The sequence below is a fragment of the Mastomys coucha genome, unplaced genomic scaffold, assembly GCF_008632895.1.
Source record: "Mastomys coucha isolate ucsf_1 unplaced genomic scaffold, UCSF_Mcou_1 pScaffold21, whole genome shotgun sequence".
Taxonomy (NCBI): Eukaryota; Metazoa; Chordata; class Mammalia; order Rodentia; family Muridae; genus Mastomys; species Mastomys coucha.
Window position 1 is genome coordinate 189300300 of NW_022196904.1, and position 26925 is coordinate 189327224.

The 26925-nt window shown below is 41.1% G+C and overlaps 1 protein-coding gene and 1 long non-coding RNA gene across 2 annotated transcripts in view; one reads left to right on the forward strand and one right to left on the reverse strand.

Annotated features, from left to right (window-relative positions):
* Nucleotides 1-6533: 6533 nt before the first annotated feature.
* Nucleotides 6534-8578, reverse strand: LOC116104040. Its single transcript, XR_004123679.1, has 3 exons — nucleotides 8377-8578; nucleotides 7502-7624; nucleotides 6534-6855 (listed from the first exon to the last, which is right to left on the reverse strand). It is a non-coding gene; the product is annotated as an uncharacterized LOC116104040 (long non-coding RNA).
* A 421-nt stretch (nucleotides 8579-8999) lies between these two features.
* The window catches only part of LOC116101474 (attractin-like protein 1), a 350037-nt gene continuing 332111 nt past the window's right edge, over nucleotides 9000-26925 (forward strand). Inside the window, exon 1 of the mRNA XM_031385013.1 lies at nucleotides 9000-9110. Within this exon, the coding sequence (XP_031240873.1) occupies nucleotides 9000-9110 (111 nt within the window). The remainder of the gene's footprint in view (nucleotides 9111-26925) is intronic.

The window sequence follows — 26925 nt, forward strand, 5'->3', positions numbered from 1 at the left end:
CACATTCTCACTAGGGCTTGGCCCTGTAAGTTCTTTAATTTAGGTTTACACACACACACACACACACACACACACACACACACTAACACATATACTCACACATAAACACACACACTCATACACACATACACATACTCATATATATATATATATATACACACATATACACATATACACACATACACACATAGATACATAGTCATACACATATACACATATATACACTTTCACATACGTATGCACATATATACACATACTTGCATACATATTTATACACATAAACATACGCACTCTCACACAGACATATATACACAGTATACAGTCACTCTCATACTCACATGCACATATACACAGACATATAGTCACACACACTCACACACATACTCACAGGCACGCACTCACACACACATACTCACAGGCACGCACTCACACACACATACTCACAGGCACGCACTCACACACATACTCACAGGCACGCACTCACACACATACTCACAGGCACGCACTCACACACACATACTCACAGGCACGCACTCACACACACACATACTCACAGGCACGCACTCACACACACATACTCACAGGCACGCACTCACACACATATACTCACAGGCATGCACTCACACACACATACTCACAGGCACGCACTCACACACACACATACTCACAGGCACGCACTCACACACATACTCACAGGCACGCACTCACACACATATACTCACAGGCACGCACTCACACACACATACTCACAGGCACTCCCCATCCCCTCAGACAGCATGTACATGTGTGATGGTATGCTCTGGTTCTCTTGGCCTTTCCTATGAGGTGATGCTCCTTATACAGCTGATAACCTTTCATGTTCTTACTCGCTATGCTTTGGTCTTCTGTGAGGAAGTGCTTTTCAGATCCATTATCCATGTTTTGCTCATTAACTTTCATTTTTGTATTGTTGAATTTCAGTGCATACTTTATATATTTGAAGCCTAACTCTTTGCTGGATATGTTATCTGCAAAGATCTCAGTCTTTGAATTGTCTTTTTTCTCCCAACAGCACCTTTCATAGATTTAAAACATTTTTATTTTTATAAAATTCAAAGTAAGTTTTTATTAGTTTTGTCTTTAATGTTAGAACAAAATACTTCTCAACTCAAGCTTTCTAAGGTTTTGTATTTTAATTTTGCATATTTAGGGTTATGCTCCTTGTCAGCCATTTTTGTTGTTGCTTTTCTATAGACATTTAGCTAAAGTTCATTATGTCATACGTAATTTTCACATTATTATAGCATGACTTGTCAAAAAGAACTGGCCTTTCAGCATACATAAGGTTCCCTGCGCAGGAAGCCCCTCTGAGTGCACCTATCCACCAGCACTGAGCTTCAGTGTAAGATCTGTCATGATGCACAGATGGCTGTAAATTATAGTATTTAAGGGCAGCAGAAGAGCAGAGAGGAAGAGATCCGGCTGATCTGGCTGCAAGGTTACCAGTGCTCCCTGGAGTCTGCCCTGTACTCAGCACAGTGCTGTCTCAGACATGAACGTGATTGCCAAGGCCCAGCGCACGACTGTGGCTACTGTCTCCCAGCACACGGCTGTGGCTACCCTAGCCCAGCACGCGGCTGTGTCTGTCTCCCAGCACGAGGCTGTGGCTACCCTAGCCCAGCACACGGCTGTGTCTTCTGTCTCCCAGCACGAGACTGTGGCTACCCTAGCCCAGCACGCGGCTGTGTCTTCTGTCACCCAGCACGCGGCTGTGTCTTCTGTCTCCCAGCACGAGACTGTGGCTACCCTAGCCCAGCACGCGGCTGTGTCTTCTGTCTCCCAGCACGAGACTGTGGCTACCCTAGCCCAGCACGAGGCTGTGGCTACCCTAGCCCAGCATGTGAATGTGATATCGGTCAGCCAGCACCTGGATGTGGATGTGGTTACCACGACCCAGAATGGGCACATTCATCAGATCTCACTGAGGGTCAGAGTCAGTGGGAAGGAACATCCTCTCTCATTTTTGATTTTATTTAATTTCTAAAGCCCAGCACATGGATTTAACCAGCTGGTTATTCAATGCCTCTTTTCTGTGGTAGACTGTTTCTCCCACTCTCAGCATTAGTTACCTACAATTCATGACTGCTGGGACAGCAAGGTGTCTCAGCAAGTAAAGGTGCTTGCCACCAGGTTGTAGAGCCTAAGTTCTGGTCCCAGGGTCCTCTTGAAATAAGGAGAAATGCAGCTCCTTCCAGTTCTCCTCTGACTTCCACATGTGACCTGGAACATGTGGATGGGGTTACAAATTCTGCTCCATTTCACACTAAACAGGGAGAGTCCCCTTGCATGCCACAAACCCTTCAGGTGCAGTGCACACAACCCATGAGGAGCTGGAGTGAAGTGTAATTGAGGCTACTAATATTATCTACTGGGCAGAGACAAGCCCTGCGAAGTCGATATAGGAGCAGAGAGATGCCTGAGAGGGCGCTGAGCGACTTACAGGTGACTCTGACTGAAGTGACCCTTCTTAACTTTCTCCACTATGTCCACGGCTCTCAGCGTCAAGTCCAGTGCTTCATCAGGGGCCAGCTCTGTTTCTTATGGTGAAAAAAGTGACACCTGTTGTAGGTAGCCTCCACTGGACGTATCCCAGTTGATTTTGTTCTTAAAAGGTAAAAATTCCTGAGTTGATTTACAGCAACATGTATATTCCAGACATTCTTGTCATCTATGTGTCTGCTGCCTGCCTGCCTGTCTGTCTGTCTCCTAGATCAGAACATTTGTACTTAATCTACCATAATAAATCACAGTAGTCTGGGTGTCTTGAAGGGTAGAGATGTGCTAGTCAGATCTGAAAGGTAAACAGATCAGGTGCCGACACTGTGGTTTTTATAAGGACCTACCTCCAAGCATTAGACAAATGGTTTCTGGTTCTTAACTCCTTGGCTTTCTTCTATGATATGTAAAGCAAGGAGGGCATGTCTGGTTTCTTTTCTTATGAGAACAGTATGCTGATTAATTTCTGTCACCTTGGTACAGACCTAGACTTACCTGGGAAGAGGAAACCTCAGCTCAGGAACTGCCTTCTTCACATCGGTGTGTGGCATCCTCTTTTTTTTTTTTTTTTTTTTTTTTTTTTTTTTTTTTTTTTTTTTTTTTTTTTTTTTGGTTAATTTTTTTAATTAAATTATTTTATGTATTTATGTTCCAAATGTTGCCCCCTCCCCATTCTCTCACCTTCCCAGAGTTCTGTGAGGTTGCTTCCTCACACCTCAACCCCACCCCCAGAGTCTCCCTTTCCCGGGGCATCACGTCTCTCCAGCATTAGCTGCATCCTCTCCCACTCAGGCCAGACAAGGCAGTCCTCTGCCACATATGTGCTGGGGCCACAGACTAGCCCATGTATGCTCTTTGGTTGGTGGCTTAGTCTCTGGGGGCTCCCAGGGGTCCAGGTTTGTTGACACTGTTGTTCTTCCTATGGGGTTGCCATCCCCTTCAGCTCCTTCAGTCCTTCCCCTAACTCTTCCATAGGGGTCCCCGACCTCCTTCCAGTGGTTGGCTGTAAGTATCTCCATCTGTCTCAATCAGGTGCCGGTGCAGTCTCTCAGAGGGCAGCAATGCCAGGCTCCTGTCTGCAAGCACAACATGGCACAAGTAATAGTGTCAGGGTTTGGTGCCTATGCATGGGATGGACTCCAAGTTGGGTTGGTCACTGGATGACCTTTCCTTCAGTCTCTGCTCCATGTTTGTCCCTGCATTTGTTTAAGACAGGAACAATTCTGGGTCAAATATTTTAAAGTTAGATGGGAAGTCCCATTCCTCCACTGCGGGCCCTGTTTATCTACTGGAGGTGGGCACTGTTGGGCATTTCAGCTAAGGTCATTCTCGTTGAGTCTTGGGAACCTCTCACATTTCAGGCCTCTGGGACTTTCTACAGTTCCCCCTATACCCCGTGCAGCTCCATATTTTTGTTAATTCTTCTGGCCCTCGAGGCTTCTCTCCTGTCTCCCCCAATACTTGATGTTGTCTCCCCTTTCTCCTCCCCCATCCCTCCCACCCAGGTCCTTCCCTCCCTCTGCCTCTCATGACTATTTCCTTCCTCCTTCTAAGTGGGATTGAAGCATCCTCACTTGGGCCTTCCTTCTTGTTAAACTTCATATGATCTGTGAGTTGTATCATGGATATTCTGTACTTTTTGGCTAAAATCCATTTATCAGTGAGTACATACCATGCATGCATGTCCTTTTGGGTCTGTGTTACCTCACTCCAGATGATATTTTTCAAGTTCTATCCATTTGCTTGCAAAATTCATGATTTCCTCATTTTTAATAGCTGAGTAGTACTTCACTGTGTAAATGAACCCCATTTTCTGCATCCATCCTCGGTTGAAGGACTTCTGAATTGTTTCCAGCTCTGGTTACTACAAATAAGGCCGCTATGAACATAGTGGAGCATGTGTTCTTGTGGCATGGTGGGGCATCTTTTGGGTACATGCCCAAGTGTGGTATAGCTGGGTCTTCAGGTTGAAAACTACTTCCAATTTTCTGAGAAACAGCCAGATTGATTTCCAGAGTGGTTATACAGTTTGCAGTCCCACCAGCAATAGAGGAGTGTTCCACTTTCTCCACAACCTCTCTAGCATGTGCCATCACTGAGTTTTTGATCTAAGCCATTTCGATTTGATGTAAGGGGAAATCTCAGGGTCGTTTTGATGAGCATTTCCTTGATGACTGTGGCCTCCTCTTTGAGGCACTGGCTGAATTTCCAATTGATTTGGGAGGACACAGCTCACCTTTGTGCCTTTGCATTTCCATCCCTAGGTGGGTGGGTAGGCCTGGGTTCTATAAGAAAGGTAGCTAAGAAAGCCAGTAGGCCCCACTCCTCTCTGCTCTCTACGCCAGTCCCCGGCTCAGTCTTCTCCCTTGCCTCACCTGATGCTGGACTGAAACCAGAATCAGGCAAGCCCTCTCTTCCCCAAGTTGCTTTTGCTCATGGTGTTCATCAACAACAAGCAAACTAGGACGGACAGTCATCATGTCATATTGGGGCCCTTCTTTATGGAAGATAGTTAAACTTCAGTCCCCTCTTTAGGGCTTTTACATTAATTTTTAGAGGGAAAAATTAATGATGTCTGTTTTTAATGATGTCTCTTGTCCACACTGTGTGAGGTCAGTTGTTACATTTGCTGCCTGTTGGAGCACCTCAGCTCTTTAAGCTGGGCTCTGGAGCATTCGCCTTTCAGGTTGGATTCTCTCTGCTGCCAGTCACCCTGCCTTGCACGCTAGTGTGCTGTGGATTCTGGCAGTCAATGTTCTGTTTGCCCCAGTCACCCGCATGCTTTTCTTCCTTCTTAGTATATGGATAAACTGGCAAACCCAAATCCTTGTAAATTCACTTGACAGTGCCATTTTAAACTGGTTACATTGTTAACATTGCAGCTGGTGAGGATAAAAGCCTTTTGTGTTAGAGGATTGACTGGTCTTTGACAGGTACATTTGGAGATATCAGTTGGTAAGGGAAATTAATTAGTCAATTACTTAATTAATTTAAGGTGAAATCTCTCAGATGGCTGGAAGATTATTTCTTTTTTGTTACAGCAGAGCTGTCTTGTCATCCTCTTGTAATGTTAACTGGCTACAGTGCAGGCTTATGTCACCCTGTGCTCTGTGCTCCCTCCCCTTCAAAGCTGACTCTAGACCAGTGGTTCTCATCCTGTGGGTCTCGAACCCCTAGGGGGTTGCATATCAGATATCCTGCATCTTAGATGTTTATATTTCAACCATAACAGTAGCAAAATTAGAGTTATGAAGTAGCAACCAATGTAGTTTTACGTGGAGGTGGGGGTGGGGTGGGGTGGGGGGGGAGTCACCACACCGTGGGGGTAGGGGTGGAGTAGGGGGGAGTCAACACACCATGAGGACCTGTGTTAAAGGACTGCAGCATTAGGAAGGGCTGAGACCTGGATCCGGATGGTACTGCCTCTTGGTACCCCCATCCACCTCAAATGACTATATAGGTTCCCCTTCTAAGTGAGATTAGGGTCCTTCCTTGGGACCTCCTTATTATCCATTTCTTTGGGTCTGTAGATTGTAGAATTATTGTCCTACACTTTATGTCTAATGTCCACTTATTAGTGAGTATATGCCATATGTGTCTTTCTGACTCTGGGTTAACTCACTCAGGATGGTATTCTCAAGTTCCATTCATTTGTCTGCAAAATTAATGATGTCTGTTTTTAATAACTGAATAGTATCCCATTGTATAGGTGTACCACATTTTCTTTATTCATTCTTCAGTCGAGGGGCATCTAGGTTGTTTCCCATTTCTGGCTATTATGAATAAAGCTGCTATGAACATAGTTGAGCAAGTGTCCCTGTGGTATAGTGGGGTATCTTTGGGTATATGCCCAGGAGCAGTATACAGCTTCTAACAAAGTAGCCAAAACTGATTTTCCTCCTGTGGAAAAATATTAACAAAATCAAATTGCAGGGCACAGACTTTTGACGTTACCCACTAAATAAGGAAAAGATAACTTAAAGAGACAGACCAATATATTTCAGTGAGTTATATGATCAAAGTTTACTTCTCTTCATGTAAGATGGAACTGACGGAAAGCAGCACACAGAACACTGCCCCTCGTGCTTCCCAGGGAATTTAGGAACTGTAGAGTCTGTCATTTCTGAAGGTTCCAGTTGGAGTCACCAAAGGCTGTCTGTGACTTCATTACTCTCAGGCACTGCTCTCCTGACAGGAAGCAGGGTTGGGCCCATTGGATCAAGTCTGTAATGTTGTATTCCTCCTCTGAAGAGAGTGGAGTTGCAAAGACTTCGCGCTCTGCTGTCCTTATTTACTGTAGAAGTGATTCCCTTTGCTTACCTAAGGAGTTTTGAATCAGAAGGAATTTTTAAATCTTCTAGGAGAGGTCCAGCATCTTTCCCATCTCCAGTAATTCTAATCATGTACCTGTTGTGACCCAAATGAAATGACTCTGGTATTCAAGTCATGTTTGATATGTGACTGCTTGTAGGTAAGCTGTCACCTACCACTATAGTTGTCCTTAAGGAAGCAGATGACAAAGGTAAGGTCAGATTAAGTATGAAGGACGAAAAGATTGCCTGGTTTTGCATTTAGCTGGAACAGAAATGTCAGAGGAAAAAAATCTTTCTTGTCAATACTTGTGAAGGATAAGAAACTTAGTAACAGTCTCCATGCCGCCCCTCCTCATCTTTACATAAGTGCAGGGCCCTGCACAGGCCACATAAGTGCAGGGCACATAAGTAAACATAAGTACAGGGCACATAAGTACAGGTATACTTAGGGGAAGAGTGAGCCACTCACAGTACTTGTTTATAGATGGTAAGTCATTTTATTTTGAATGCTATGAGTGAGTTCATTTTGGAATGATAAGCTTATATCTTTTGTGCTTAAAAAATTTAAGGATATAATGATGTCATTGAAGTTGAAATGGACCTTTGGACTCCTAAATGCCAGTTCCCCCCACTGTCAAAGATCCAGTTCTCACCTCTGTCAAAGTGCCAGTTCTCACCTCTGTCAAAGTGCCAGTTCTCACCTCTGTCAAAATGCCAGTTCTTACCTCTGTCAAAGTGCCAGTTCTCACCAGTGTTGTAATATTTACTCTAGTAACCTGCGGGCAGCATGAAAAATGCAGTTTCCATGGAAATAATTAAGTTCTAGACAAAGCTCCTCAACCCAGACAACTTTGGCAGTCTGTGCATATAAAATGTGTGTGTGTGTGTGTGTGTGTGTGTGTGCACATGTGTGTGTCTTCTGTATTTTAAGTGTTGAGCAACATCACACAATCAAATGGTGATGACACAGATTCCCCATGACACTTGAGGGACTGAGCCAGAGGGGTCACACAGGCCTTCTCAGATGTAAGAAGTTTCAGAATGTAGCACACTGATTCAGTTCTGCTCAGAATAGAGCGGGTGTTTGGTAGTCACAGTGAGCATATTTTCATAGTTTGAGCTAAAAGTGAAAACCGTTGACTTGTGAGTCAGCAGTTTCTCAGAAGATGGCTTAATTAGGTAAATTACATACTTTGTCACTGTCTGGGTTTACTGAGGATTTCTTTTTTCTAGGAAGGATTATGAACTAAATAATCTCTTACATCCTTTGAAACGATAAGATGCTGTGATTTTGGCAGTACAAAAGAAAGATGTAGATTTGCACAATTAATCTTGTCCATGTGTCGCCCACAGCCCCACGGTCACACTGCCTCTGTCCCTGTGTTCTGTGGCTAAAGACCAAGTCTTTAACTATTTAGGAAACTGTCTTCCCACCTAGCTATGTGCCCAGACCCAGAATCTGTTTTTGTGAAAAAGAGAACTGCCTTCTTAAAACTGATATTTTTAGTTTTTAAAAATAGCCACTTACTCATCTTTGTTTTGTGGAAGGGGGTGCCTGTACTCCCCAGTCATAAGTGGACACCTCAGGACTTCTCTGAAGGATCGGTTCTCCTCCTCCCTCATGAGGGTTCCAGAGACCAAATTCTGGTCCTCAGGGCTGGCAGCACACGCCTTCACCAAGAGAGCCACCTGAAGACCTTTAAACGGAATTTTAAGGGGAGTCTATAGTATAAAGAAGGAATTTGGAATGTAATCCACATTTGTTGATCTTGGAATGATCAAAAATGATGAAAGAAAATGGAATTACTCTGGAAATTTCAACGAGTGAAGGGTTCTCACTCTCAACAGAGAAATCCTCAACTGAGAAGTGAGTCTGTTCATAGAGGAAAGGACATTTAGTTAGTTCAGTTGACAAGTTTGTGGACAGTGTCCTCTAAAATGTTATGTGTATGTAGATATTAATCTTTATTGTCTTGGGTGATTCTATTGCTAGACAAAAACCAGGAAAAGAAAAGAAAAACAGTTCACAAAAAAATAAGAGAGTCAATTATGAAGAAATTCTTTTAAAATACTTATCATGACAAATTCTTACTTCTCTGTATTTTAATTTACTTTGTATTAGTTTACTTTACTGCACATTTCAAGTGTATCATGGATACAATTATTTGTGCTTCATTTTCTAGTTGTTTTTTATCTTTACTGCTGGTGGCTGCCGTGGTCTGGAAGATCAAACAAACTTGCTGGGCTTCTCGTCGGAGAGAGGTAGGCAGTGAAATTACCTAATCTCTCAATAAGGGTTTGAGCAGACATGGATCACTGTTAACTCAGGAATCTGCTCCTTTCTAGCACTGATTTGTCAAATCATATTTACACATTCGTATTGAACAATTTTTCAATTTTTAAAACTTTAGAGTTGAATACCACAATCATTTTACGACACTGTGCATATGATGTTACAGGTTTTGTGGATAGTATTAGAATTCATCATGAATACAGATATTAATTCTGTTAACTAGTAAGTCATATATTTAGTGTGACATTTAATTATGGCGTGAGAATACTGTTGTACAACAGTCTGTCTGTGGAAGTTAAGGCAGTTCTGAGTATCCTCATGTGTTTGCTTTAGGGAAGAAATCTATTATCATAGAATAGTTTCTATGGGGGAAGGTGACCCGAATCTTTGCCATTTCCTGGCCATCGGATTACTCAGCTATGTCTAAAGGAACAGGTCACTCAGACGCACTTGCATGACAGAATTAGTCATGATATTCCTCAAAGCTGTAATGTTGGTTAAAGAAAGGTTAGACTCTCATAAATATCATCTGACCATGTAAGTAAGCACACAGACACTTTCTTGTGAGGTTCTCTGCTACATGCACACTTCCAATATGGTTTTTCTTCAATTAAATGTTTCTAAATACTTTTCTTTTTTATTGGTTATTTTATTTATTTACATTTCAATGTTGTCCCCCTTTCTGCTTTCCCCTCTGCAAATCCCCCATCCCATCCCCCCTTTCCTTTCCCTCTATGAGGGTACTCCCCCACCCATCCGCCCCTTCCTGCTTCACTGATGTAGCATTCCTTTACACTAGGGTATCAAGCCTCCACAGGACAATGAAAGATATTAACTGTTGCGAGAACAATCTATATGTTAATTAATGTCCATAATAAGCATGACATTGTTTGATATCTTGGTTGATGGTCAGAGACCAGTTTAGATGATTTTCATTTCATTGAAGAATTATTTCCAGGTTTGTTTTCCTAAGGCCAGGAGAGTCAAAGGACACATGTTGGCTGGCAATTCCCCAGTTTTGTTTTCTAATCTCCAAATACTTTTAATGTCATTACATGCCCTTATGATGATAACTGTGTTCTCAGATGATATGCGAGCAGAGGCCAGTGCTGTGACTCAGCCTTTCTTTGTTCCGCTCCCAGGTCATGGCGGCTCTCATTCATACTCGTCTACACTGTGGAGGACCCGCCCCCCCAGAAACACTGAGCTATTAACTATTGTTATATTCGGGTTCGCCTGGGATTGACAGAATGTTAGTTTATTTGCAATGATTTTTTTTTCTTAGAATTTTGTAATGTAGTGCCAGGGAAGTGTTAGTGGTCCCTCCCACCCGCCCCTGCCAAACCAGACAGGAGCCAATCTGATGTAACTCGCAGTAGGGTCTTTATTCTGTTTGGGCTAGCTCAGGCCTTCTCATGCACTGCAATGACACAGGATGGTTTTGGAGGTGGGGTAGCCCTGAATATCTATAGGGGCAAGGCTTTGTAGTAAGCAGTAAGTGGGGGGTAAGTGTGTAAGCATCTAATTGGAAAGCTATTGTGGCCTTTAGCATAATCGGCTGGTCTTGGGGGTCTTATCGTAAACTTAATTTCTCTTCCCTTGGTGGTCGTTAGGCAGGGCGTGGGCTTGTAACCTGGCTGTGCAGGTTTGTCGGAGGGATAACCTGGAGCTTCTGGTCTTATTGAGGGTGTAACCTGGAGACACTGGTCTCGTTGGGGATTAGCAGAGACTGGAGATAGGCTCGGGTTTTTTGGGGAGGCAACTTGGAAACTAATGCTAGGCACCAGCTTGTTAGTTTACCTGAGTTCAGACTTAGGTTAGGTTCTCTAAAATGAAGTCTGAACTTAAAAGATTTGGCCTCTCAGTAATTGTTTTTATAAAAGTTGTGGCACATTTCCAATTTTAAGTACTGTTTAAAATGAAAATAACTTAAATTATATATTGTGTTTAACCATACAGCATATTGCTTCTTATTCTTTGACATCTTAGTTTCTCTTAAACTTGAATATACTTTTTGTAATATAATTTTAATATCAGTCACCTATGATTATTATTCCTTTTGAATAAGACTTCTAAGAATTCAAGGGCTCTTAAAAGTCTATAAAGACTTCAATTCGGATATTACCTCTTGAATTAGTTCCTATGGTAACCTACCTTTGGCATAATATGAAAACTTTCTTTGGGCACATGCGAAGGAATGAAAACATGATGGATATTGGTTCATTGGAAGGCTGAGTGCTTGCTTATTTTACACAGGTAAATGAGAACATGCAGCGTCAAGGCTGTATTCCAGTGTTTCTAGGCATCACATTAAAATATTTGTTTGTAACAGATGTATGCTAAAAATGGCTTGACAAGTGGCTGGTTTGAATGTCTTCCTATTAATATTGCAGTTTGATTTTTTTTTAAATGTGTATGGCTTAAGCCTGCATGTATATCTGCATACCACACGAATGCCTGTTGTTTGAGGTCTACAAGAGTTTGTCTGACACTCTGGAACTGGAGTTACAGAAGGTTGTGAGCTGCCCTATGGGTCCTTGGGATTGAACCCAGGTCAAAAATGAAAAGCAGGCTTTTTTAATCACTGAGATAGATAGCCATTCCCGAGTTTGAAATTTTCATAGTGATCATAATTCCTAGACATATCAAGACTTTTAATTTTTTCTTATATACATATACTTGACTAACAAAAGAAACTTAATAAATTAATTGTTAATAGTTAAAAGAACTGATTTGGATTCATTGTCATTAACCTGAAGTTTCAATTGAAAATGATCCATTAAAACTTATACGTAGGTCCTGGAAGTTTAGAGTATATTTTTCTTGCTGTATTATAGACTGATTGATAAATATAAAAAACAGAAGAACAAGGGCTATATATTTTGAACAAGCTTCATCTTTAAAACACATTCAACACATTACACATGAACACACAGTATTTAGGGAGCCCCTGGATTATTGTGTTAAGCATGGGGGTGAGGCATGATCTATGAAATTTTTGTTTTTGGAAATGAGATTATTAATTGAAATCAATGTGAAATGTTGGATAATTGTAGAATTAATATGGAAAGATTTGTGATGGTCTTCAATAAAATATAAAATATAGAAAACATTTCCTGAAATTACAGTTTTTAAGAATGATGGGTATTGTCATTGTATTTAGGCCCAATTACTTAGGTAGATTAAGAAATGGCCAAGAATAGTGACTTTTTCTGAGTAAATATTATGGGATTAACTATAATACCTTGCATTTTATATATTCATAAAAGTATCTGCACTCAAATATATTGGCTATACATGCTTACGTCCTTATTTCGTTCCTCCCCAGTTTTTATGCTTTATCTAAAATATAAAATTTTAAAAACCTTAATTGTAATTGAGAGTTTCATACATGAGTATACAGTATATATGTCCTTTCCACCCCTCCCTGTCTTCTGCAGCTTCTCCTGTGTTACATGTAAGCACACACATGCATGAACATACATGCCTGTACACACATGCATGCCTGCACACACATGCCTGCATGCACACACATGTCTACACACACACACACACATGCTCATGCACAACCCACTGAATCTTGTTTATGTTCCTGTTTCTAGATGTGCTTAGGACTGGGAAATCTATCAGGGGCTTTTCCTATAGAACCGTCCTCCTTCAGCAGCCATTGACTGCCCTGAGCCCTTCTTTAAGGTGCGTGGCCTAGAAGAATTTTCACCCATCCATTTTGGCATGTTTCCTAGAGTGTTCTTATGCATGTGGCCATATTGTTGAGAGTTCACAGGCACAGCACACCATCGTGTCTAGAGAAAATACCTTGCAGCAGTCATCCCTGTCCTCTGGCTCTTAAAAGCCTCCCCACTCTTCCTCAGTGTTTCTGAGCTGTAGATGCATAGCTGAATTTGGACTGAGTACCCCATGGTTCCTTCTTTAAATTGTGACCATGTGGATTTCTGTAATAGCCTCTGTTTCTGCAAAAATACTTTCAACAGGAACTTAGTATTACACTTTTCTGTGGATATGAGGATAGTATTTAGAATACAGCTGGAGGCTGTGTTAATTTAGGAACATGGCAGCAGTAGATTCTCTTCTAGAGTCTGTGACCTTGTCCTGGCTGGTTCTGTGTCAACTTGACACAGGCTGGAGTTATCACAGAGAAAGGAGCTTCAGTTGAGGAAATACCTCAATGAGATCAAGCTGTAAGGCATTTTCTCAATTAGTGATCAAGGTGTAGGGCCCCTTGTGGGTGGTACCACCCCTGGGCTGGTAGTCTTGGGTTCTATAAGAAAGCAAGCTAAGCAAGCCAGGGGAAGCAAGCCAGTAAGGAACATCCCCCCATGGCCTCTGCATCAGCTCCTGCTTCCTGACCTGCTTGAGTTCCAGTCCTGACTTCCTTTGGTGATCAACAGCAATGTGGAAGTGTAAGCTGAATAAACCCTTTCCTCCCCAACTTGCTTCTTGGTCATGATGTTTATGTGGGAATAGAAACCCTGACTCAGACAGACCTCTCCTGTTACAAGCTCTTGGCTAGCTGACAGAATCAGACATGGATTTCCTCCTGTTGAAAGGGCTCCATGCCCAACTTTCTCTGGGATATCTTGGCAAGTTGGTCACTATTGTTGTTCCCTGGGCTTTGTCTGCTCAGTGTGTCAGCCTCCATTCTTGAGTCAGATGTTTAGTCTGACACACAGAGAAGGGACCCTCCCTCTGACATCTGGGCTTTGAGTGAGAGGAAACAGCACTTGTGTGAGGCCTTGATTTGCTTTTAAAGCAAGAGAATAGTGTGCGTGGGTAGCAAACACCACATGTGAGCTATGCATATTACCCTTCCGGTTTACAGACAAATTCTGTAATCTAGTAATTAGGTCTTACATAATACACTCTTCAGATATATAACTGCCTCGTACTTCAAAGTAAACACATTCAAAGATATTTATAGAGGACCTTTTTATATGATAAAGATTTATATTATTTAAAAACGATTCTTGAAGTAAATTCCGCCTTCTTGCTATGAGATGTGTGGCTGACAACAGAATGAAGCGCAGATGTGGTAATCATACTGTTCTTTCTTCCCGTAGCTTCCTGAAGGTTTGTTCTAGGTCTGTTGTTCAGGAGGCACAGAGGCAAATCAGTCAGACCAAATCTCAGCCTCAGACAGGTGTACGTTTTAAACGTTCATTGTCTGGGACATACACAGCATGTTCTTTCTGATAACTTGTGCTTATGGGGATGGCTATATGTGTGGAAACGGATGCCATTAAAATTAACTCTGTGTACAGGGTGGGTGTTGAAGATGGCTGACTATGATTTTCTAATTATATCATAAACAAATACATTAGAGCCAAGAAAGAAGAGCCTAAAATTTAAGACTAAGGTGTTTTGCCAAATTAGTATTTATCTTGCCCAAAGAGATATGTAGTTTCCTTCTTCCTATTTGTGGATTCTAGTTGGGATTGCTAATACATAATAACCAGAGAAACTATAACTCAGAATTAAGTCTGTCAGATTCTAGAATCTAAGTTCAATTAAGTATATACAGAATTTCAAAGATAACCTAAATGAAAGCAGGTTTGATCCTGTAATTGATCATTTATTACGTACCCCGAACATCTGTTTGTCATAGTGGGAGTACACTGTGGGTTATGGAAAATGAAGACACGATCAATCCTTATTTGATCGAGCTCTTTGGAAGAAAGGGCTTACTCAGTTCTAGCACAGTGCTCCCTTATCACCGAGAACCACAGTGCTCCCTTACCACCGAGAACCACAGTGCTCCCTTACCACCAAGAACCACAGTGCTCCCTTACCACCGAGAACCACAGTGCTCCCTTATCACGGAGAACCACAGTGCTCCCTTACCACTGAGAACCACAGTGCTCCCTTACCACCGAGAACCGCATCCTCCCTTACCACTGAGAACCACAGTGCTCCCTTACCACTGAGAACCACAGTGTTCCCTTACCACCGAGAACCACAGTGCTCCCTTATCACGGAGAACCACAGTGCTCCTTTACCACCGAGAACCACAGTGCTCCCTTATCACCGAGAACCACAGTGCTCCCTTACCACCGAGAACCACAGTGTTCCCTTACCACCGAGAACCACAGTGCTCCCTTACCACTGAGAACAACAGTGCTCCCTTACCACCGAGAACCACAGTGCTCCCTTACCACCAAGAACCACAGTGCTCCCTTACCACCGAGAACCGCATCCTCCCTTACCACTGAGAACCACAGTGCTCCCTTACCACCGAGAACCACAGTGTTCCCTTACCACCAAGAACCACATCCTCCCTTACCACCGAGAACCATAGTGCTCCCTTACCACCGAGAACCACATCCTCCCTTACCACTGAGAACCACAGTGCTCCCTTATCACGGAGAACCACAGTGCTCCTTTATCACCGAGAACCACATCCTCCCTTACCACTGAGAATGTTTATTATATATTTATTGAAAGGCCTGGCATAGGGTTATGTAGAGATTGACTTACTCATATAAATTTCATGTTTACACAAAGAAAAGAAAGTAGAAATAAATTAAACTACTTAATGTGCTTCCAAAAAAATTTCCACTTCATAATCTAGGTTTTCACAAATAAGCTAAAAGGGTTTTATCACATATATGTGACTGTCCAAGACAATAGTGTTTATATTCATGGACTCAGTGATACCCACATCAGACCTACCATCTTACCAGCAGTGGGCTACATGACATCAGCAACTGTAGGACACCTGACTTGAGAGATATTAAAATGAGATTAAAAATGTCAGTTTTGGGTAGGGCCAACTTTTAAAAGATAATGCTATGGAGTTAAGCAATGCCAAGTATTTACCTGCTGCACCCTTTTAAATGTATCAGACTTCAGTAAGCATTAGTTGTTTTTATTGTTGTTTATGTGTACTATAGAGAATAATAGGAATTGAATTACACATTAGTGTCATGAGTGAAAACTCCTGCATATATTGGACTGTTTCCTTTCTCTGCATCTCTTCCAAACACTGGTTTTCTTTAAAGATTTTAAAATTTCTCTTGCTATGCTGTGTGTGCATGCATGCACATGTGTATTCTGACATGCTTGTGTGGCATGACCCATGTGTGGAAGTCAGAACAACTTTGTGGAGTTTTCCCCCTCTTCTTCCATGGTTTCCTGGATAGAGAAGCTAAAACTCAGGTCATCAAACACCCTGTGCTGCTTGTTTTCTGTAAACTTGATACAGGCAGTCATTTTGGAAGAAGGAGGCTCAGTTGAAAAAAAAAAAGTCCCCACCAGATTGTTCAGTGGTATGTCTGTGGTGAAGTTTTGTGATGAATGATTAATGTGGAGAGCTCAGTCACTGTTGGTGGTGCCACTGTTGGTGGTTGTTCTGGGTGCTGTAGGAAAGCAGGCTGAGCAAGCGTGAAGAGTAAGTCAGTAGGCAGCACTGCCAGCCTCCAGGTTGACTTCCTCTGGATGATGTACTACAAACTGTATTTTGAAATAAACGCTGATTCCCCAAGTGGCCTCTGGTCTTGGTGGTTTTTCATAGCAACAGACACCCCAAGACACTATTACACACTTGAGGACCCATTGCCAGTGGTTTCCAGAGCAGGACTTTTAATATCATCGACAAATCTTTAGGCAACATAGCGTGTATGCACACAGGACACATTAATTGTATAATACATGTATGAAGTTTGTTGTTTATATGGTAATGCAGATATGTACATGTGTATATATGTTTATGTTTGTATTCTACTGTATTATTGCATATGCATAGAATAGGAATTCTGGAAGGAGACTGGAACCTGCTGTATTTGTTTATTTATTTATGGTTTTAAAAAATTGTTGAAATTCTCCTCCCTGTGCTCTTCTTCCTCCACACCATCCTGTATACTCCTTTCTTTTCTTTTGAATTCATGGCCTCATTATTCATTAAACTTTACTCATTTTAAGTCTGAATAGTATTCTTATATTGTGATGTATTCCATGAATTCTTATAGAATTATATGAAAGAACTTTGAGTTTTGACATTAGAGTTGACACAATGAAAGTTGATTATAATGTTGATATTCCTCCCATGTTTTGTATTGATTTCATCCATTTCATGTCAGTTGATGATCAAAGATTTTGACTGCATTCTTATTGTTAGAATTAAGACAAATATTCATAGATGTGTTGAGTGTCCTCTTGCATGCTACCATTACACTTGTAGACTTTCTTTGTTGCCTGTGTTATATTGGGCATTGATGTGAACCTTTAACCCACTGCAGAGTTTGTGGATACTTTGTTTCATAACCTGGCCTAGTTTTAGGGATTCTTTGTTTCATAAGCTAAATGTGCAGTGTTTGAGTATACTTGTTTCATAAGCTAAATGTTTCTACTTATGGATGTCTAGAGTCTATCCATCCACTTCTAACTTAAGGGGGAATGCTTCTAGTGTGCTAGCGATAATGTCTTGTGCACTGTGTAAAACCATCACCTGTCTGTCAGAAGCTGATGGGTAATAAGCTGAGGCGGGACTAGAAGATGGGATACCTGGCAGAGAGAGGAACTTTGGGCATAGTCAGGCATGGGAGATTTGCTACCTGGACCTGGAGGAAATCAGACTTAGGATACCGAGGAGAGGTAATCAGCCATGTGGCAGATATAGAATAGTATAGACAGGTTAATTGAGTTATGAGATAATTGGGAAACAAACCTAGCTTAAGGCTTAGGGCCTTATTCATAAATAAATAAACTTCTATGTAATTATTCAAGAACTAGGCAGTACATAAAAAGTCCAATCAAGAACCTGAAATAGCTGTTTCCTGAGAGGCTCTGACAGTACCTGACTAATACAGAAGTAGAGGCTCACAGCCATCCATTGGACTGAGTACAGGGTCCCCAATGAAGGAGCTAGAGGAAGGACCCAAGGTGCTGAAGGGTTTGCAGCCCCTTAGGACGAACAACAATATGAACTAACCAGTCCCCTCAGAGCTCCCAGGGACTAAACCACCAACCAAAGAGTACACACGGTAGGACTAATGGCTCCAGCAGCATGTGTATAGCAGAGAATGGCTTAGTCGGTCATCAAGGGCAGGAGAGGCCCTTGGTCCTGTGAAGGTTCTATGCCCCAGTGTAGGGGAATGCCAGGGCCAGGAAGTGGGAGAGGGTGGGTTGGTGAGCAGGGGGTGGGGGGAGGGAACAGGGATTTTTTTGTTTTTGTTTTTATTTTACTTTATTTTATTTTTTTCCTTTTTTTGGAGGGGAAACTGGGAAAGCAGATATCATATGACATGTAAATAAAGAAAATATCTAATAAAAAGTAAGAATTACAAAAAAATGTTCAAATAGTTACATTATAATTTATCTGGACTGATTATGAATTTTACAGGCCTAAATTAATGGCATGGCAGGAGAAAGTTACCTTAATATTTGATTTTATATTTAACTTGGAATACATATGCTTTCTACTATTATCAAGTTCTATAGTGCTGATTTCACAGTAACTCAATTGCATTATTTGTAACAAAGGGACAGTTAATACACTGAGTGATCTTGATGATGTGCACAAATCCAGTCACCACAACTGGCTCACAAACCTGTGATCAGAAAGAAAACCTGTGGCACTCATGTCCAGGCATCCCGGGCACAAGCACACTGCCCTTATCTAGAAAGTGCCTTTTATTGTGCTGAGCACAATGCTCATTTCTTTTCAGCTTCTCCGAGGCTCCTGTAATTATAATTTGATTTAATTTCTTGTCATTTGATGCCCTGAATTGTCCTTTAACTACGTTTATGCAACATGTTCTTTACAGTGTATTGAATGAACATGATATTAGCTTCACTTATGATTTGAGTTTTGAAAATCAAAGTTTTACATATTAATTATTCTGTCTGAAAGCCATTATTGCATTTTGACTCCACCTTTGCACATGGATAGCAGCAAGTGAAGCTTGAGTCTACTCTACAGCTGTATTAGGTTGACTTTGATGGACGCGCTCTTCCTACTTCCAGTAGCAAAGGATGACAGTTCCCTTTCCCCCTAGAGCTAGCTCCTTTTGTAGACATAGTTTCCCATTCTTTGGCAAATTGGTATCATGAAGTTTTATTCCAGTAATGGGACAAAATGTTTAGAAGTAATTTTTCTTTTTATCAGAAGCAAACACAGGCAGTTTGCCTTCAGAATGGACCGTCGTTCCAATGATGGACCGTTTGTTATTACTTGGAGAGTCATTATTTGGCTAGCAGATGAGCTAACATAAATTTAGCATTTTGTATCTCTTTCTTATTTTCATATAAAATTTAACAGGTAATATATCTCAGAATTCAAAATTACACTCTTGTTCAGCCCCTTGATCTTCTCCATGCAGCTAAGTAGCTGGTTTTATTTTTCTAGGTTTATTCTTCTAACCTTCTTATGTGCATTCACATCGGCACACATCCTTCTTTCTACATCTTCTAACCTTATGTGCATCCATAGGCCGTGGTAGCACACAGTCCTTTTTCTGCACGCCCCTATGAGTGACAGTATACTCTCCTTAACAGATTTTATCTTAATTCTTAAAAATCTAATGAATTCCTGTAGTTTAAAATTACTTATCATCTTAAAATAACATTTACATGAGTTGATGAAATTAAACATTTGTCCTTTTATTTCTATTGTTTATTGCTGTAGTAAAGGGTAGTGTGTATGTGTGTGTGTGTGTGTGTGTAATTTAGTTTATTCTTTGAGATCATAATATAATTACCTCATTTCCCCATTCCCTTTCTTCCCTCAAACCTTTCAAAACACCCCTTCTTGCTCTTTTACATTCAAGTCTTTCGTTGTTATATGCACACATATTCCTGAAGACATAAAAGCACTCTGCTTAGTCTGTGTAATGACATTCGTCTGTCTGCGTCCATCTCACATTGGTGTGGTTAACCAGTTCTCTTCCCTGTGGGAAGCCATTCTCTGCTCTCAGCTCCCCTTGCATGTGTGTCTGTGGTTCTTGGTGTCGGTTTAGCACCTACTGGTCCTTCCCTGTGCACTTTAGTGGGTTCCTATTGTCCTTGTTCAGCTATGTGTAGGGTTTGTGTTCGTGAAATTTTATAGGCACCCTTTCTTAAGAACCCAAGATTCTAAGAAGTTGTTGTGAACTCAAACTTATTTTGGAGTAGCTCTTCAAAATTTTATGAGCCTTCCTAAAGTTTATAACCCTAATACAGAAAAATCAGCACTTCAGTAAGACATTTGGGATATAAGAGCCAAGCTAAAATCATAGAGCTTTAAGTGAACATATTGTTAAACTGTTTCATGTAATATGTATGTGTCTGCATACTTCATATGCTGGCATAGAAAGGTTATATAGTGGGAAGGTCATTTTATTACTTATTTATAAATTTTTATCTTTTGGTTGTTGAAGAATGGTGTTAATGTCTGTCTCTCAGATGGTGGTGTCCACCGTTTATGTCTCTCAGATGGTGGCATCCACTGTAGGCCTTTAGAAGTAGAATTTACTACCTTGCCACAACTGGTTTTAATGACTTTGTAGCACTGTCTCTTCAGCTACTAACAGCTCAAATGACCAGAATATCAAAATTAAGTTTACAGTGGTCAGGATTTGAAAATTACGTGTACTTGAAATCCTGAGCAGTCATTATGTCATCTGGAAACCTTCTTTGACTCACTTCATGAGTAATTACTGTTCCCATCAACATTTTCTATTAGTGCAAATGTTGTTTTTCACTCAAAAATGCCAATGTGTTTTTTTAAAGTAGCGTTAATGTCCACAGACATGCAGGTCTATTTCTTTTTTTTTATTTCCTTAGTTAAAATGGTAACATCTTTTCTTTAATTTCTTCCTTAAGTGGAGTGCAGTGCAGTCCACACTTGAAACTGTCTCTGACCTCTAAATCTCTAATCACAGTATGAGCTATCTGCCATTCCCAGAAGGTGGGCGTCTGTTACGTCATTGGTGTGAAGCATTGCCTTCGGCATGTGGAGAATGTTTTCACTGTCAAAATCTTGTTTGCCTGGCTCATGCTCTAACATGAAGCAAGCAGTAAATCAATTTTGCCCCCTTTAGATAATTAGTGATTTACATACAACCCGTGGCTATTCATTTAGAATACTCATATAGTTTGCATAAAGTTGTTTTCCATGTAGAAAGTGCTTTGGAATGCAAAGTATAGTTAAATTCCCTATTATTTTAGGACAGTAGGATTGCTTAGTGATGCTGTTGCCACTGTTGTTAATATTCACGGAGTCTGGCTGGAGCACAGAGGAAGCTAAAAGATAACCTCCATGGATCACTTTGTTACTTTCCAGTCAGCTGAAACAGGTGAAGGTGCCTACGTACTTAGAACAGTCCGGTTCTCACGTAAACATACTTAGGAATAACTACAGTTTGGGTAGGGTCCTATGTACTTAGAACAGTCCGGTTCTCACGTAAACATACTTAGGAATAACTACCGTTTGGGTAGGGTGGTACTCTGCCACGGATTTACAGTTGTTTGGCTGTGAGGAGTGTGTCTAGTGCGCTAGCACAGAAACAGGGAATTGCCCCCAAGTTCTGGACACTAGCACATTAGTAACTATGGAATATCACAGTTAATCCTGAGTTATATTCCACTTCCTGGGCACTGAAAATCTGTTCTGCAGGGTTCCAGTCAAAAACTGTATTTATCTGTCCAGTTGGCCACCCTAAAATTAATACAGTCTCCGAACCCCTAAGACCCCGAGCAGGTCGGCTGTATTGTCGTAAAGCTAAAGACTTCTCAGTGTGTTAGTGATGACCAAGCTTGGGACCTGCGTTAACGTAAGGATGTGGGGGACTTGTTATTTAGAGCGAGAGCATTCTGGGTTATTACATAACAGTGTCAGTGTATGTTTTAGCCCACAATTGTGCTTTTTTCTTTAGAATGGTTGTGTATCAATTAATTTTTAAGGTATGCAAGAGTAATTTTTCTCAGATGAAAATGTATATTTTTTTCTGTAAATTAGTTAAAAATTAAGGCTTGCCTAGCAAAATGTACCTTCTATTCAATGTTGTGGAAACTCTTCTGTCAAAGAATGTTTTATATTAATTAAATGTATTTATCTGATAAAGTCATCAGTGATAGCGTGCATTGTTGCAACCTACTCAAACACTGAGAGTTATCAGGATTAATTTCATTTTCACCATTTCTGTTGATATTTCTATTTTTAATCCAAAACTTTAATCATATCCTGATTGAAGTTGTATATTAGTGTGATCTGTTAATTGAATGCAGAAGCATATTTTCCTTATTTTAATAAAACAGATTTAATTTTTAGGCCTCACCATTAGAAAATAACCTGCTCATTAATGGATAAGGAAGAAATATTTTAATGATAGTTCTCTAGTTTTCAAATCGTATACATTTCCCCGATAATTCTGGCGAGGAGATTAATACATAGTGACTAACAACCCACTGTCTGTAGCCCCTTTTTGTTTAACCTCTATAAAACCTTTATAGTCTCCCCTAGATAGTCGCGGCCATCCCTTATCTAGTTGTTACAGTATTTAATATGCCTCATTATTGTGCAGAGAATTGCCTTTTATTTTCCTTAAGATAAATGTTTGTGGATTTCAAATGAAGGTGACTTTGTTCTGAAAGCTGGCAGTTAACGATAACGGTGAATAACTTTTTATGCGTGGCTCCATAGAAAGCCGTCTGGTGGGGGTTATTGTCATACATAGCAAGTAGCCCACACACTTTGTGCAGGCTGTCAAATCTCCGAGATACGTGCTATTTCAGCTCCATGAAAAGGGGACTATGAGTCTTTTATCAATATTGAAGTTCACAGGAAACAGAATATGTTCTAATTGGCCCCATCTTTTTTTAATATCAGGAATTTAATATTGAGTGTGAAGTTCATAAACTGAAGTCAGGGGTGCAAAGTCCTGAGGTATACCCACTGAAGGTGGAATGCACTTCTTTAGGCGTGCACTAGCTTTCTGTACAACGGAGGATTTAAGCTGCAGAGCAGCACTCTGCTTATACCATGTTCAGGGCCTACTAGTCCCAAAGCGTATACATTCCTGTCTGAAGTACTGACACGACTCTATATGTGCTCGCCAGAGCTTAGGTTATGATTGGGAACTGCCCTCCTCCACCCCCACCCCCCTACCCCCCCACGTCTCCAGTGCCTGGACCGAAGTCATCAGTCCAGGTTAATGTGGCGGGTAACGACTGAGAGAAGGTTGCAGAGAGTTGGCTCTAAGAGCTGGGGCTATCAGATTGCACCTTAATTAAATCTGTTTTTGAAAACAATATATTCACACCATTCAAATTACACTGAGGTATGGACTGGAAACTTTTGCATGGGCTCACAACCTCCTGGAGCCCCTGTCCAAGGGTACCATCAAGGGCATCTGCAAGATGGACACTCCTCTCTTACCAGGGCTTCCAGGATTCCTTTATGTGAGTTCCAGTAAAGGCAGGCATGCGATCCCACACCCATTCTTTCTTACATAAATACTTACATAAAATCTTCACACCCGAGATATCACATGGTATATGGTGGGACAAGAGCTAAAACACTGGAGAGTAAACGTTAGAATGGGAGTGATGGTCAAGCACATCTTGATGTCAGAGATTACAAACTGCACGAAAACTCTTTTGTTTGAGGTGAGTCAGGGTGCCCTCTCCAACATGCCACTCCTGTGTTTTGTGCTATCAGGTGGGACTCTGCACTGCAGAGTTTATTCGTTCCTAGTTCTGTAAACACACACGGTCTCACGGGAAACCACATCCTGATTTTACACGTATCCTACTTTACTTAACCTCCACATTCGTACCCTTTCTGTTTTTATTTTCTCTGTTGCAGCCTTATACTTTCTGTGCCTGGCCTTGGTCCCGTAGGACTTACAGGTGTAAGCCTGAGGTAGGCTGCTAGCCACAGTCAGGCTGCATCCTTTAGGCTGATCGCCACATTTCTCCCCGTAGGGTTGCTTGCATATCATTTCTCACCAGTTGCATGAAAAGCATATGGAAAAACTGCATATCTGTAATTTGTTCAAAAAGAAATGGAATTTCTTTTAAATTGTACATTGTGAATACTACAAAACAGTGAATATTCTCCAGTTTCATGAACCATATATATTTTTTCTCTCTTTCTGCAAGCTATTTGTCCTTTACCTTCTCTGTTAGGTTCTTAATCCTTTTTAGCAGTTTTTATTTCCCACAGTTATTTCTGCCCAGGAGATTAGCCCCTGTCTTTGGTATGAGTCATTTCTTTCTCAGCTCTCCGTTTGATTCTTCCTCAGACCTTGAACATTTTCCTGACCTGTTCATTTTGTTCTAATACACTATCATGAGCTGTGTAGCTTACAAGTGGTAGGAACGTGGTTTACACAGACTTGGAGTCTGCGAAGTCTATAACCTGGACCCCCACAGATTCAGTGTCTGGTAATTGAAGGCTTAGATTTTTCTCTGAACCTACTTTATTTGGGGTTCTCGGATATTTCACCCTCCCTTCTAGCCCACTGACCAGACAAGACAAAGAATGTGAGAGAATATTTGTAAACCTAGACATCTGACAAGAGGTCAGTGTCTGGAATGCATAAGGAATTGACATAATGCCACCAGATCACTCAGGGTTATAGATGCTATCAGAGAGTCTGAGCCCACATCATTTTCAAAGTACATTTATAGTTGACAACCACTGAATGAAATGAATGAAACTCAAATCCATTGAAACATGGCATTTACAGTCACAAGTAGACTTGGGGACAGAAACCTTTGCGAAGTGTGTATAGAATTTCTCTTTGGGTGCTAGAAGTATTGGGAGTCAAGTTTATATTTAATGCAGTGTTGTGAATATGATTCCCATTAAATTATATGATCAAATTGGCAAGTGATTGTGTGTTTTGCCATAGTAAACTGTATAAGCATACATTAAGATGCAACCTCGTGTCTGCTAGGGAGGCTGACTAGCCAAAAAAATGTTGTAATAGTTATTGTTAAGGAGATCGACAGGTTGGAGCCCTACACACTGGGGGTGGGATTCAAATGGTTCAGCCGTCTCAGTAAACGTTTGTCAGCTTCTGAGAATGCTAAAGTGTTACCCTATGACGTTTCAGTTCTGCACATGGAGGTGTGTGCAGCAGGGGAATTACGTGTGATTTGTGTGTAATGTATATAAAGTGCTCAGCAGCATGACTCATGATGGCTCACAGGGGAAGACAAGGTAGATTTACATGTTCTAATTTTTGTTTCAGAAAGAAACAGAATGTGGTAAGTGAATGAAGCCATAGTTAAAATATCGTATCTAATTCAACATGGAGGCAAATATGTATGCTGTCTTTTTAAAGTGTGTGAGCATGTATGTGTGGGAGCGGGTACACATGCATGTAGAAGTCAGCAGAGGATGTCAAGTGCTCTCTGGCTCCCTGCCTCCAGTTTCTCAAGACAACAGTTTTCAGTGACCTTGCAGCCAGGATGGCAGCTGCATCAGCTTCAGTGATCCTCCTGCCTCCGTGAGCCGACAGCCATGACAGTTACACAGGCACTCGGCCACATCCAGCTTTTAAAATACAAACTAGGAATCCAGGTTCAACCTCTCATACTTGAATAGTACCCACTGGACTACCTCTCCAGCCCCCATAGAGACCATTTTATGATACGTTACATGGCTCAGTAGGTAAAGGTACTTATGGCAAAGCCGGATACGCTGACACACACCAATATACGAACAAGATTTTAGCATATAAAGGAGAAGTCCAGAGAGATGGTCCTGCAGGTCGAGATGCTTTCTGCATGAGTCTGGTACCCGAGCACAGTCCTTGGAGCCCAGGTAAAGCTAGAAGGAGAGAGCTGACCACTTAAACTTGTCTTCTGGCCTCCACATCTACGCTGCAGCCTGTATAGATGCCACCTGTCTACCTGTCACAGGCACGGCATCAGTAGTAGTCATGATAACCATCATACTATAAATGTTAGAAGAAGTAGTGACCACAAATGGGAAAGGAGTTGACATTTGAGTATAATTGAAATTTTCTATAAATAAGTTGTGTATTGATGACCTTACAATTCTGAATAAAGTAGCAAATTGGTTGAATTTTACACTGTGTTGAATTTTATAGCATACATATTATATTGTGATAGAATTGTTAAAAAAGGAAAACCACATTAATTTGCATTTCCTTGATAACTGGTGATGCATTTATTAGCCATCTGTGTTTCTCCTCATGAGACTCCTATGTTCAGACCTATAGTCCATAATTTGAGTGTTTTATTACTATTTGGTTTTTGTGTGTTCTGGATGTTAGTCGTCTGTTGGATGAGTAGCTGGCAGAGGATTTTGTCTCATTCTGCAGGCTGCTTCCTTCCTCAGTTTTCTCTTGCTGTACAACAGCGTTTTAGCTTCCTGAGGTCCCATTTAACACTGATTTCCTGAGTGATCAAGGTCCTCACTACTACATGCTGCAGTGCCCACCTGATTTTCCTCCTCCAGCAATTTCAGTGTGTGGGGTTTGATATAGAGGTTTTGATCTATTTGACATCAATTTTTTTGTACAGAGTCAGGGATAAAGGTCTAGTTTCATTCTTTTCAACACATGGCACCCAATTTTCCTAACAGCATTTGTTCAAGATGTGTTTCTTCCAGTGTGTATTTTTTTGGAAACTGTGAAAATCAGACGGTTGCAGTTGCATGAACTTAGGTCTGGGTCTTCTAGTTAATGTCATTGATCTACATGTCTGCCTGTTTTGTTTTGTTTTTGTGTTTGCTTTTGCCGGTACTGTGATCTTTTTATTATCACATGTATCTTGTATAACTTTAAATTGGTTATGGTAGTGATTCACCACCACCAC